This window comes from Epinephelus moara, chromosome 6 (assembly GCF_006386435.1).
Source record: "Epinephelus moara isolate mb chromosome 6, YSFRI_EMoa_1.0, whole genome shotgun sequence".
NCBI classification, from domain to species: domain Eukaryota; kingdom Metazoa; phylum Chordata; class Actinopteri; order Perciformes; family Serranidae; genus Epinephelus; species Epinephelus moara.
Genome location: NC_065511.1, coordinates 10,112,069 through 10,126,413, shown reverse-complemented (window position 1 = coordinate 10,126,413; position 14,345 = coordinate 10,112,069). Strand labels below are relative to the sequence as shown.

Here is a 14,345-nt window from a genome sequence, read left to right as displayed (position 1 = left end):
AGAAGTCATCTGGCTGACGCGGGCTGGGCTATATTTATTTATTTTCTGTTGGAGAAGCTGGACGCAGGGTCCCAGTGCTGCCTCACGTCCAACAATGAAGCGATTCTGAGGGGACGATTAGCTGGCTTGAACACGAATCCTCCCCCCTCTGTCTACCTGGGGGGTGAACAGTTAGCTCGCCCCACCTCTCTTTGCCTGTCTCTAACTCTGATGGTGGGGTCATGGCCCTGTAGTTGGGAGGTTGTGCCCTCTGTAACCCCAATCAGGGCTTTGGTCTACACTGTGGGACTTGGTTTTTGAACTTGCACTGACCTAACCGCTCCCAGTTTATTGAATTTCATGCTTGCAGTGACTGAACAAAAGCAGATTTTGCATTCAAAAATGTCAATGTATAAAGGACGTAGCCTGATAAAAAGACAATATGAAGACAGAAAGATGTGTGGCTGATAGGTTACTGGGGCTGTTGGCCCAGAAAAGAGGGGACTGATTGAAGAATCTATATAGGACTTAAAGGTTAAAGGCCTTCTCTCAGTCTGGTCTAATGCTTTACTGTAGCCTGAGGCTTTGAGCAGCCTGATGTCAGACAGCCGTAAAACAACACCAGCAGCCCCATGCTCTCTTTTAGCTCTACTGGTCTTAAGAAAAAAAAAACACCTTTGACATTAATAGGTCCACTGTGGGTGAGTCAAGGTAAGTGTGTCTTCACAGATGCCTGCACGGACATTTTTGTGGTTGTGTGTATTTTCAGAGTCTAGGCCACTGAAGCAGTTTTCTGGTGTTTTCTTGAGGAATCATTTAGGAAGTAAGAAAAACACCTCTGTTATCATTGTCATCACGTTCTGTAATTATCCACATGCCACCCTGTTAGAGCAGAGAAAAACAACAGTTAGCCTGCCGCCGAGGTCACCCTCTAAGCATGCCAGGCCGTTTCATGGTGCTGTGCGCTTCAAAGGAGGTGTCACTCTCCGGCAGTTATGTCAACACAGTGATGAAACAAGAAAACACAGTTTGGATGGTAAAGCCTTGGTCTTCAAAGCCTCATAAGCCAGGTCAACACATATTTTGTTTCCGTGTCACTGTCAAACTGGCAGAGAGAAAGAGAGAGAAAAGGTTGTTTTTTCTGTTAATTTCAGAAAGAGAGCTTTTTGAGTGGTGTTGTGATGTATCTAAATGGTCATGGCTGTCATTGGCAGAAGCCAAACACACATGACACACAGCCACAATAAGATGACAGCTGCTGGCATGACATTTTTAAACACTGCCTGTTACTTCAGCTTACATCCTTCTCTAAGGGACCAACTTACTAGACTTTAATACACTCAGCAAGTCAGCTCCGTTCATCTGATGATGAGACAATTTTGTTATAATGGAAACTTACATGTGTGGGTTTTTGTGTTCATGGCGATGGAAATGCTTTCTGCACTAGCTCTGGCACTGCAGAGCATCCCATCATCACGACCAACAAAAGTGACCTCTTCTATTTTCTTTGTGACTGTTCCACTTTAAGTGAAGAATGAAAAAGCTGGGGCATTATAGTGTGCCTATTGGTTTTATAACACTGATGCTGAGTAACCTGCTCTGGTTGCGGGAGTTATCTGCAATTAGGCATTTTATATATTTTGATTTGCTCATTTATCTCAGTAATAAATGTTAAATAAACAACCCATCTACTAAGCAATATGATTTATTGCGCTATGACTCATTTCTGCTGAATGTGCTTTGTCGTGCTCAGTGCATCCATAGACCACAATTTAGGGTCAATTTATTGAATACATCTTCACTACTCAGCCCATTCCCAGCCTTTTGGGTCCTATACCGCTCATGCTGTTCTGGGCTATGATGAAACCACTTGAAGTCGGGCCCCAGCACTACAGCCACAGCCAAAGCCTATTAAGCAGCCACACTGTGGTATAGGAGTTCAAGCCACAGGGCTGAGGTTATGATTCTTCGTCAGCAGGAGGGGGAGAGAGGTGGATGTAGGATGACGAGGAAGGGTGGAGGTACGGTTTCCGAAGGAAGGGTAAAGAAGGGTGAAATAGGATAAAGGGGGGCTAGGAAGGATGGAAGAAGGAGCAGAAGACAGATTATAATGGGGAGGTAGAGATGACGGATACAGGAATTAGGTTTTAGAATGGGATTGAAGCAGGGACAAATGCCAGTAAGGCTGTTGTAAGGGAGACAAGGAAGATGTAGATGGGTAGGGAGACTGTAAAGAAACAGAAAGAACGCAGAAAGATAGATGAAGCAATAAAGGGAGAGATGTGAGTCAGTTTGACTTGATCCAATGAGAGAGTTTTTCCTTTGCCCAGAAAGGATTCAGTGCCAGTAATAAACCAAAGCTCAGGATTGACATGCACCTGGTGAATAATGATCATACACAGACACTAGTACATATGCATGCATGCATCATACTGCACTGTAGATGCACACATACAAGCACACACCAGAGACTCACATGTTACATACCTGCACACACACAGACACACACAGACAACACTTTTGACAGTATGCTAACACGCGCACACGTCACATCACTCATGCTTTCAGTCATACACATTTACTTCATACTGTGCAAACACACACACACACACACACACACACACACACAGGCTCACAGGCCACAAATCACTAAACGTTGTAAAAGTGGAGCAAATTAGAGCTGTTTTATTTGCATTGTTCACAGGGAATAATGGAGGAGGGAGCGATTCCTGCCAAGCTGGAGAGCCGGTGTAACAAAAAATGTGTGTGTGTTTGTGAGTGTGTGTGTCTTTGTGAGTGTGTGTGTCGAGGGAAAGTTTATAATTGTGCTTTGTCCATGCTTTAGAGACTCTGAAATGCTAGGCAAAGCAACAAGCAATCAGGCTTTGTCGGAGGTGAAATGCACACACACATTTACACATTCACACTTACACACTTACAGCTTTGCCTCAGGGCCTGAAACAGAAGACCGGGGTCTTGTCCAAAGCTCCATTAAACTGCTGAAAGTCCTTCTAGAGCTGAAACATCCTCCTATCGTCATGCTGGGACATTCCACGGCACGCCAGAGACCCTGCGCTAATCCTGCCGGCATGGGAATCATTATTGATAGGATCCTAATGCATTACCTCAGGGCCCGCTTATTGTTGGTAAAGATTATTATTTAAGAGTAAACCAAAACCCAGAGAAAGTCTCGAGTTTCATAGAAATTTATCAAAAGAAAATGTTATTCTTGGCTTAGTGTGATACCACTTTGAACAGCGCAATTGAAACAAACTGTGCTCCTTGCGGCTCTCCAACAAGCAGGCTCGATACCCACCGGCAGGTCATTAGGACACAGTGTAAACGGCACGAGAGTGAAGGAACTTGACACTCAATCTGAGCAGATTTGCCCTAAGTCACTTTCACTTGTTGATTATTACCTTACATTGATTTCAGTGATCCGTATCGATGTGCCTCCTACTTGAAATAATTGCATCAGAACATTTTTGTTTATATGAGTTCAGTTAGTTTCCACTTTAGTCAATGATTCTGTGCATCTCTTGATCTCATTCCCATTGAACTGAAGTTTAGTACTGTCAAACCACTGCTTGAGTGCTTTCAAATAACTGGTCTGTATTTGTGAGCGGTAATGTTGATCTTGTAAAGGCAAGACAGATGTACAGTATATCCTTTCCTATTAGTCTTTTATTTTTGGAAAGACTGCTCACTTATTGAGGCTTTGATTTTTCTTTGTCTTCAGAGTGGCATTGAAAATCTCTGATCTATTGTGTTTCTTTTTGTGTGTTTGTGTTGTCTAGGCGCAGTCCTGCTGGTCAGTGTTCAGGGCATAGCTGTCAACGTGGACCCAGTTTTCTGTACATGGCTATTGTACCAACCTCACAGAGGAAGCAGCAGGCAACAGCAACAGGTACCTGATCGTCACTGTCTCAGACAAACTATGTTACTTTGTCTTCGTGTTAACGCTTAAACATGTTTTACATGCGTAACTTGTACATGTAAGTCCAATTAGTAGAATGCCTACAGCATATTCTAATGTTGCACTCATTCTGAGCGACTCTGAATAAGAGCCTGAAGGGAATGTAAATGTCTCCCTCCCTCCCTCTCATTCCCAGCTACCTTTTTCCATGTGCTCTGCTCCCTGTCTTCCATCCACTCTCTCTCTATTTATTTGACAGGGGTCATGGTGATGGTTATGGACATTGAATGCTCTGTGCCCACACTACACACACTCCAACACACATACACACATGCAGACATGCTCATTTTGATTGCCTGGGATATACCACAGGTTCACCCCATAAAGGCACATAAATATATATAGTACATGAAAGTATCATATTGTAATACTTTAAATGTTGGTTTTTTTTCCAACAAGTTGCTCTGTTTCATGCCTCCTGCAGTTTGGACGGGTTGTTAGCATGTGTGTGTGTGTGTGGGTGGGTGGGGGTGTATGTGTGTGTGTGTGTGTTTCAGACAAAGTGGGAGGGAGTTAATTGCACCAACTCCCCATTCTGGAGGTTACTGCTGTACTGGGGTAAACAGATGTTATGAGTTGAAGTGCAGCCAGTGTGAAGGATACACAACACTGGCTGCTGTGTGTGTAGACATGCTGCAGCAAAATTTGGGGCTGAGTGTGTTTGTGCCTGCGTTCATGTGTGTGTTTCTACCTCAGCTGGCTGTCAGGGCCACTTCTCAAGGCCTGGCTGGTTTAGACAGGGCCTTCAGCTGAAGGCTACACAACAGCCTGTGGAGGACAGAGGAGAGGACACAGACTGGTAGGGTCAGGAAGGCAGGAAATAATGAGAAAGGAGGTAGGATGGATAGACAAGGGGACAAGGACATATGTGTGATATGAAGAGAGGAGTGAGGGGGCCTTTGGTAGTACAGAGACGAGAAAAGAAAGTGGGGAAGAAAGCATAGAACAGGTAATGGGAGGGAGACAGAACATAAGCAAAAGTATCAGAGAAGTGCAGTCCTCAACAATTGAGAGGAAAGTCATGTGGGGGTATGATAGAGAGAAAGTGCAGAGGACAGATATGGAGAGGTGAAAAGTAACATATGGAGAGACAAAAGAAAATGCCCAGGAATGCGGTGAAGGAAGACGTTTATGGAACAGAGAGGAGACACCAGTAAAGGGAAAGCACAGGACAGCATTGAGAAGGTGCGGTGAAAGGAGAGGGAGGCTGAATTAAAAATCAACTGAAACTACCAAAGCGAGCAGGAAACACAAGCTCACAGGCCACAAATCAGAATAGTAGAGGGAGATGGTAAGGGAAGCGGGTAATGAAGAGAAAGGGAATAAGAGGAAAAAAGAAGGTTGAAAACCAAACAGGCATTTTCCTTGGCTGTTTTCACCCTCCCTCAGTGTGTGTGGTAGAAGGAGTTAGCTCATACTATGTCATCCACAAGGAATGAGCGATGGTCATTGGGTAAGGTACCTGCTTTTAGCATAGAGTGTTAAAATGTAGCCAAGCACATATTTTCCATGAAATGTACAAACTGAATTATATAATTTATTTTTAACCATTTAGCATTTTTTCTCCAACACATGAACGAACAAAGCAGCCATATGGTTTGTCTATACAGAATTTTCAACAATTCCTCCAAACCATATGGCCATATAGGTCTTTGTTCCCGCTCTCTGAATATGACCCTTAGGAGCATTTACTACACTGGCGCCAATACCAGTTGAAGACAGAATAGCTCGTATATGACTGTTAATGGTTGCTGTTTTCAGCATGAGTTAATGTGAAATGGTCGCAATTGCACCAAAACTACAAGGTTCGGTTTCGACAGCAAATCTCCATATGTCATGTAACATATGTCACAAACATCAGGTGACATACTACAACACACTGTGTGACATTGTTTAAAGGCGCTGTATGTAAGAATGTGGCCAAAACGGTTACTGCACTCAAATTCAAAATACTGCCGCGAGTCGCCTACAGATTCGAGGTTGCTGGACAGCGGCACGCTGGAGACTGATTTGTTTGCCCACGGGTGGCTGCCATGGCAGGGCCGCGTCGCTGCGTCCTTGATCTTCGGTTTTCCAGCGGACCGTTCGAGCAAGTCCGGCTTCTCTGCTGCTAACGCTGCTGCTGGGATACAGCTGAGGAGAAGCCGGCTGCTAATGCTCTGTACCGGGACACAGCTAACGCTGCTGCCGGGATACAGCTGAGGAGGAGCCGGCTGCTAATGCTATGTACCGGGACACTGCTAACGCTGCTTGCCATGCTGCTGTAGCTCAGTCGTAACTGTAACTGATGCTGAGACTCTACTGACTGCGTGACTGGTAGACGGCGGTGGGTGGCGCAACAGGCCAAAACACAAATTCAAAACATAAACATGATTTGCAGACTGCAAAAAATTTTTTTTAGATGCGAATATTCTGGCTGTACTATTGTTGTCGGTGAGATCAGTATGTTATATGAACATTATTCCTTAGTCTCTGTGACATATTAGGAGGATTTTACAACTATTTGCTTTAGATTTCTTACATATAGCTCCTTTAAATAACTCATTGCTGACTTTTGGTTTCGTGTGGCACTCGAACACCGATTTCCTGAATGAAAGTCCAATACTTGTTTGAACCATCCCCCTCCCTTCCTCCCTCCCCACCCTAAGCCAACTTTGTAGTTCTTTAAACTACGTTGCCTGTCTTCCTTCTTTGCTCCTGTAATAATTACTACAGCCATTAGAGGTCGCTGCCTAACAAAAACAAAAAGATGGATCGCAATTTCTGCTTGTAAAAAAGACTCAGTATTCAAGTAGGGCCGTACCCAACTCAGAATTATGTCAGTTGAATTAGATTTGGCCATTTAATACGAATATTAGATGATTTTTTTATTTTATTTTATTTTTTTGTCCCAGATAAAGTTTTGAAGTTTGAACGGTGCTCAGTGGGACGTTCATTGTGACAGGAGCATTCATGTAATATAGTAAACAAGCTCACAGCGCTAACAACGGATTGGAAATGTTCAACAACATTTTTTGTAGACATTAGATGCCAATAAAAAGCCAGAGATTGTGTCATATTAAGTTGTTGTGACCAGTAAACTCACCACTTCCAGGCAGAAGAGACAGGAGAGAAGATAATGTTATCTCGGAGGCTTACTGTGGAAAGTTTCTGCTCTTCTGAGCCGTAGCCTCATGTCTAAAGCTCTGTGTTCTAAAGCGTTACATGAAAGTCAAAAGCGCTTGGTCTGCTGCTAAATCTTTTTCCGAACTTGCATTTGTTGTTGAAGCCTCCAATACAGTGTTTGTGTATGTTGTGAGTGTATTTGTAAGTGTCCTTCTAATTAAACAGTATTTTTAATATCCTTTAAGTAGATCTTCAACAGACCTGAAAATGATTTTCAAGTCAAACGTGACTTTGGGCAACTAACCTACTGGCCTACAGTATTTCATTCACCCTATGTTAAGTTGCAAAAACCTTAGAGGGATTTGGCATCATACCTCAGTCAGTAGTTTCAAATACTAATGTAATTTGGGGGCCCATTTTTAATCTTACCACAACCAGCCTTTGGGTCCCGACCCAGTCATTGAAAAACAACTGCATCAGTGTGTGTGCGTGTGTTTACACAGGCTGCAGTACGTGGTTGGCCTGCAGCCTTGTGCAGCTGCATCATAGCGTAGTGCTGCTGCTGGCTGATGCTAATGGGGTTTCCTTATTTCAGACCAACCTTCCACTCTTCTGTCTTTCAGCCATCACACTGCCAGCCAGGGTGTGTGTGTGTGTGTGTGTGTGTGTGTGTGTGCGTGCGTGCGTGCATTTGGCTTGCCAGCAGCATGGGAGACTGCTCAAAAACAACAGGGAGCTGTCACTAGTCCTTGTTGGTCTTGGAGGCCTCTGTTGTGTTCCACTGCATTTTTCTTTTCTCTTTCTCTCTCTGCCTCCCTTTCTGTCTTGCATTGCATTATGTATTGTGTCTCCTGATTAACCCAGATCTTTTAAGCTATCTAAAGTTATCTCTGGGTCATGGCCTTACTAACACAGAACAGTGTTTGAATAATTTGTGCTCTTACACCTGATAACATGCTCTTAAAAAAAAACAACTGAATGCATATTCAATGGAAATGTTTTCATGTTAAAATAAACAAAACATATTTCCTTTCCCATGGCCTCATATGTGCTCTGTCGTTGTGATGTCATTTCAGACTCCAGGTTCAGGTCCTCTGGCCAAGAGGAGAGAGGACGAGGTGTCAGTAGGCAGCACACCACTGGCCAAACAGCCCTCCAATCAGGCCTCAGACTATGCCAGCAGCCCGGTCAAAACTAAGACAGTGACAGGTAGGTTAACCAACCCCGAGCTGTGCCATAGGTAAAATACTAAAGATATTACTGTGATATTGCACTTCATACATTAACATGGCATTAGCTCCATGCACCAGAGGTTTACACACACATAAAGGGAACAGGGTTGTAAAAGATCTTCTCTCAGTGTTTATTTTCAGATATGTTTTGTGCAAAGATTAATGTACAAACGAAAACTGTGATGACATTTACTTGTCCCTTGATATTTGCAATAACTATCACTGTTTCTGTGTTTAAGGATATGGTCTTTCAGTAGTGGAACAACAACAATTTACTGTATTTAACTTTGTTTCTATGCAATGAAATCATGTTACTATGTTGTTACATAACACACTACAGCCTGCTGACACCTGAGTGAACCCGTTTCTCAGAGGACACCACATATCCAGGCATGTCCTCCTCTGTTTTCCTCCTCTGGTAGTATTACTGTGGGCTCTGGATGCCCAGAATAGATGAGTGGCTTGGCTGCGTGGAGCCTTCCTCGACGCCAGTTTTCCGCTTTCTGGGACCCCCCTGTTCAGAACAAACACGTTCAGCGTGCACATACTTACACAAATCCACCGAATACATGTACATATTAGCACACAAATACAAACAAACACATACATATAGGCAGGCATGGTTATCCTGTAAATGTAAACACCTGTGCATGCAACGCACAGACACTTTCTCACACTCGTTTAGCATTGCCATGGTCCGTTAGATCCTCTCCACAATTTTCCAGATCACTAGGAAACTCTGAAACCTTTGGATGAAGATGGACGTTTTGGAGAAACGAAGGAGGACAGAGATGAGAGAGGGTAGATGCAGTTCCGGACCTTGTCACGGATGTGACTACTTGCTTTAGTGTCAGGAACAGACATACATGCCAATGGTATCCATAAGCTTTCTCTGTTGTTATTGATAATGGCAGAACAGGTGAGGGAGGTATTTAGTTACTGACAATTCATCGACTGTACAAATGCAGTGCAAAAAGACCTTGTAATAATAGTATTTTTTATGAGTGTCAGGAATCTACACAGTCACAAAACACACACACACACACACACACACACACATACACATATACATACACACGCACTGTACAGTGCACATGTATATATTATGTATATGTATATATACCTATGGATGGCTGGGGCAGTCCCTCTGTTAAGGAGCTGTCCATGACACAACACAGAGCCTCACTGACTGCAGAAATGGTTTTCATTTAATACTCATGTGGTCTATTTATGAACTTAATAGCCCACCTCCTCTCTCTTATGTTCCCCTATAGATATTTAATTAATGTGATCCAGTGGAACGTCTTGGCTAGCTTCATGTAACTGAATTAGTTACAGAGTTTAAAAAACGAATAAATAAATAAACACGTAAAAAAGGCTTCCCAGCCTCTACTGTTTGACTCTCACAGTGTTTAGGCTCCAGGTCCTCTAAACACTTTAACGGTTGAAACATTCTCTGCCAAAGCATCCCAGTGAAGAGTCAGGGGAAATAAGCAAGTGGTTGTTTGTCTTTTTTTCTTCTTTTTTCTAAGTCCCTGGGAAATGTGTTCCCAGCAGGAGTGATGAATCCCTGTTTTGGGTGAAGTCATCCTGTAGCTGTAAATAACATTGCATGTCTATGACGTCCCCCCCAATGTCAAGTGTTTTGATAGGAAAAATGCTCCTCTGACATTTCAAAGTCTAAAAAAAGGCCATTAGGGTTCTTTCCTTGCTCACTTTTAAAGCTCACAGCTGAAAGGTCACGCCGCCTTTTTTCTTCTGGTTTTCCCTCTGTTCCTTGTTTCATTCAAAATCTGCACTAATGGCTTTTCCATACCACAGCATCTTTGCTTATTCACATCTCGAAAGTAAATTCTCTCATTAGGGGTCGTCCGTAAACAGTCACCTTGGCTCCAACGATCCACACAAAGCTAAATCACGCTGTGGGTTGTCAGCAGCACTCAACTGTCTAGAGTACACTGGCTATCAGTGTATATGGCCTCCTATCCACCAGTCTATCTCTGTGACTGCTCCTCTGCCTTGTTGTCTAAATTCTTCTTTTTCTGTCTGGTTAGCTATCTGTTTGTCTTTCAGTTAAGTTTTTCACTTTTTTTTTTGAGTCATGCTGCCTGCATTTTTGTCACAGTTTACCAGGGTTGGGTATCGGTAACTGATAACTTTTAAGGGGAGCTACACCCATTATCAAAATTCATATGTTATTCCTGTGGTCTAAGACAGTTCACATATATAAGTAAACATGAATAATTCTCTCCCAAAATCAAAATGCTAGAGTGCTAATGTGTGATGTCATCAAGTATAAAGTCTAGAGCTGCTCCATAGATGCTTTACTGTGAAAGATGTTATGGTGGACACTGAGAGCACCATTCTAGGTATATGAGAACTCTACAGTTAAATAAAGCTCATTTGGGTATAAAAAAAGAAAACAAAATCTGTGGGTCCACAAACTCAGGCTCCTTTTTGTTGTCTATGGTGCAAGCTCCAAATTTAATACCCTATGACATCACAAGTTTGAGACTTACTTTCTGGTTTCTGGCTTTGAGAGCGAGTAGTTTATGTTAACACACATTGATTGAATTTTTCAATCCATGGAGGTCACATATTGGAATTTTATATCTAGGTGGCGTACCCCCTTAAGGTACGATCCGGGGTCAGGTGAAGTTGAGCGTGGTGTATTTAACGGAGTTGGCAGTTCAGCGTGCTGAGATGCCACCAAAATGTTCCAAATTACGGCTTCTGCAAAGCTGTAACTAAAAGCGGAGAACCAGTGAAATGCCAAGTCCCTTTTACTTACCAGGTGTGGCTACATGTTTTGACAAGTAAATGCAGTTCTCAATTAGACAGTGGGTCTGGTTGCCACTGATGCTACAAAGTTGTTTGTATGTATAAAACCTCTGAAAGCCCATCAAGTCCTTGGCTACCCATTTGAGCTAATGTTAGTTAGCTGCTTAGATCGCACAAATAAACATAGATGTTTAAGCTTTTGTCAATATGGACATGCTACTCATTGTTAGCTCTGCTAGACTCTCCATAATCCAATTGTTGAGTTCATTTTAATGAAAGTATGAGCAATAAAGTATAATTCAGTCAGATTTACCAGCATGGTAAACGAGAGAAAAAAAAGTGGTGACTCTCTACCTCTAAAGTGGTTAAGTCTAAATATGTCAATGCCTTGATTATTTAAGTTCTAAATATCGTTTATGGGGATAAAGAGAGGTGTCGTGTGAGAGTGCTGGGTCTGAGCCTGATTTTTATAAAAGTAATATTCATACTGGTTTAAATGAAAATGTTGATAGTATTTCTCATCTTTGCTGAGCAAGAGTTTTGTGTGCCTGTCCCAGATATAAGCTGACTGGGTTCAGTGATCGAAGCAAATATAAACCTGGGCTATTGATTAAAGTTTTATGGTATACTACATGCCACCCCATTCACATTATGGGTAATGACTGCAGCACCGTATTGGTATTGGTTTTGCTTTTGCTTTTGCTTTGAGGGTACTAGTATCATAATTTTCCCATTTTTTGTATCAAACAAAACCCAGCCCTACTGTCTACCACACAGGTGTCTGTAAATGACTGATAGCAAAGTGTAGGCTGGATTTTAGAATTAGCCAAGTGTGTTGGTGCACAGTGTGTTGGCTGTTGAACTGTTAAGTCATCAGCACATCTGGCCTGAAATTGTGTCTGTTGGAGTGTTTAGTGTTGAACCTATTTGTATAAGGCATCTCATTGTTGGACTGCATTAGTTAGTTAGAAACATATACGGAGTCAGGCTCAAGCTCTTTCTTATCCAAATATTTCTCTTGTGAAGTGAAAACAAGACATTGGTAACTAGGTGCTGGTACTATATTTTGTTGAAATTCAACCCTCAGTGCCCCCACTCCAACACTCTACATTGGAGTACAGCTTGTAAGGAAATGAATAGCATCTTCTCTGGAAATTGCTGCGGTGTTACAGGAGTAGATGTAATGAAAAGTTACAAATTGTTTCCGCGAGCAATCAGAATAAGAAAAGGGCAGAGGCATTTAGCCCTTGTGGTTTTAATCATGGTGAAACAATAAGCCTCCCTGCAGTCAGAAAATCTTGAAAGAGTACAGCTCAACACTACAGAGGAGGACTTGCAGCACAGCAGGTATTTTGTTTCCTTCATCCCAGAACTCCAGTTCCACCTTGTCGTTGTTGCGTAATAATGCATCCTTCCTGCAATTAACTATTTTGTTTGCGAAGATGACTATATATCCTGGGCCATGGATGAAAAATGTGATCTCCATACATTTTCTTGGGTTGTTGGATTGTGGTGATACATGATACACTTTTTTTGAGATTCATAGATTAAAATGCTGTTCCACCTCATTTCTCTTAATAATACATTGTTCCTGTGATTAATTTGAGGATGACAAATGGAATGTTAATTCTTCATATTCCCCAGGGTTGACTGGCCAGGCTGGGGTAGATACTTGTTACACAGACACTGGATATGTAGACCGATCTATCCCGATATTTAGCTTCCCTTTTGGGTAATAGTTATTTGCTGAAGCAGCTCAGGTAAAAATCCACCCAAAAATGGAATTCACATATGTTAGCCCCATAATCGTACCCAGTTAAAATAAAGGTAGACATGTTAGAACCATGGTAAGCCAGGACTCTGTAAAAGGCTCAAGGTCATGGGAATAACATATGGATTCTTATTCTGTTGTTAGGGTGGATTTTCCCTTGTAAAGCCTCCCCCAAGCAGTCACCTCATGAGAAGAGCTGCTGACATCTAACATGTTATGATTGGAATTAGGCTCTCTAAAGATGATTTATTAATTGCTTTACCATGTGTGGAGCACACTGTGAATAAGGAGCTGGATGTTTAAACAGGAGGGAGATGATGGGAGCTCACTCTGGTCTAGCTGTTGTGTAAAAAAAATAAAAAACAACTGCCAGGGTCAGCCCTTCAATCCAATGCAGTTATTAGTTTATCATGTTTGCCTGGGGTGTTTATACTTTGTTGACTGCTAGCTGGACATAAAACTGTCCTCTGCCTTTTCTTGTCAGCAGGATGCATTTCATCTCTAAAGCCATTTAGCTGCTGCGAGTGATCTGATGGATTTTTCAGAATCTATTTGTAATTGCTGCGTGTTTACCCCAGGACATCCAAGCCAGCTGTTTAGCTTAGGTTGAATCAATAAGCCATAGTGATTTACTAAAGGGTAGAGCTGATGTGAATGTAGTTGAGAAATGACCATTGTGTCTTGATGGACCTTAATCTCATCAGCTGTGACGGAACAAGGTTTTCAAGCAAATTAATAATTGCCCTGAGAAATGAATTGTGTTGTTGTTAGAAATGAACTGAAATGGCCCAGCTCATTTTCCCCTTTTGGAGCAGGTACACAGAGACATTCTTTTTTCTTCTTCTTCTTTTTGTTAAATTATCATTTGGCATTTTCCTTGATAGCTCTAATGTGCTTGTTCTAACGTGACTTCAAATAAACGTCCAGATATACGACAAGGTCGATTTTAGTTGTGGATTTATTGCCGGCATATAATTTCTCAGGGGACTCTAAGGGGGTTGTAATCACTGCAGCAGACGTTTTATTTTTCAATCTTCAGTCATCTATTTAGGTAAACAGAGGAGAGATGTGCAGGTTGTTTGCCAGTTGGAGTCAACACGTGTTTGAACTGCCACTCACAGGGATGCAAAGGGAATAAACACATAAGACTGGCTCAGGCTCAACAAGGGCAGTCAGCCAACTGGACTGCCACTGGTGCTGCTACTCCATTGACCTTCAGAGGAAGACGTCATGAGGTTCTTAAAGGAGCCATAACACTGGTATTTTGTTGCAAATTAATTTACTTTAAAGGGATAGTTTGGATCATTTTAAGAGGGGCTGTACTTATCCATAGTCAGCGAATTACATACAGTAGATTGTGGTCATCATGCACTCAGTTTGGAGAAGCAGCAGGAGTACTACCATGGAATTTACGCAATGTGCTATGGATGGGGGCAGCAGTGAAACGTATTTTAACGACCTAAAAAAAGACACACCAAAAAAAATCTGTAACAGTTTAAGT

At 42.2% G+C, this 14,345-nt stretch overlaps 1 protein-coding gene across 3 annotated transcripts in view; it reads left to right on the top strand.

The window, feature by feature from the left end:
• The window catches only part of LOC126391718 (intermembrane lipid transfer protein VPS13B-like), a 347,897-nt gene that overhangs the window by 135,835 nt on the left and 197,717 nt on the right, over positions 1–14,345 (top strand). For all 3 annotated transcript variants that reach the window (XM_050046621.1, XM_050046623.1, XM_050046622.1), the window contains exons 20-21: positions 3,777–3,886; positions 8,137–8,269. In XM_050046621.1, the coding sequence (XP_049902578.1) occupies positions 3,777–3,886; positions 8,137–8,269 (243 nt within the window). The remainder of the gene's footprint in view (positions 1–3,776; positions 3,887–8,136; positions 8,270–14,345) is intronic.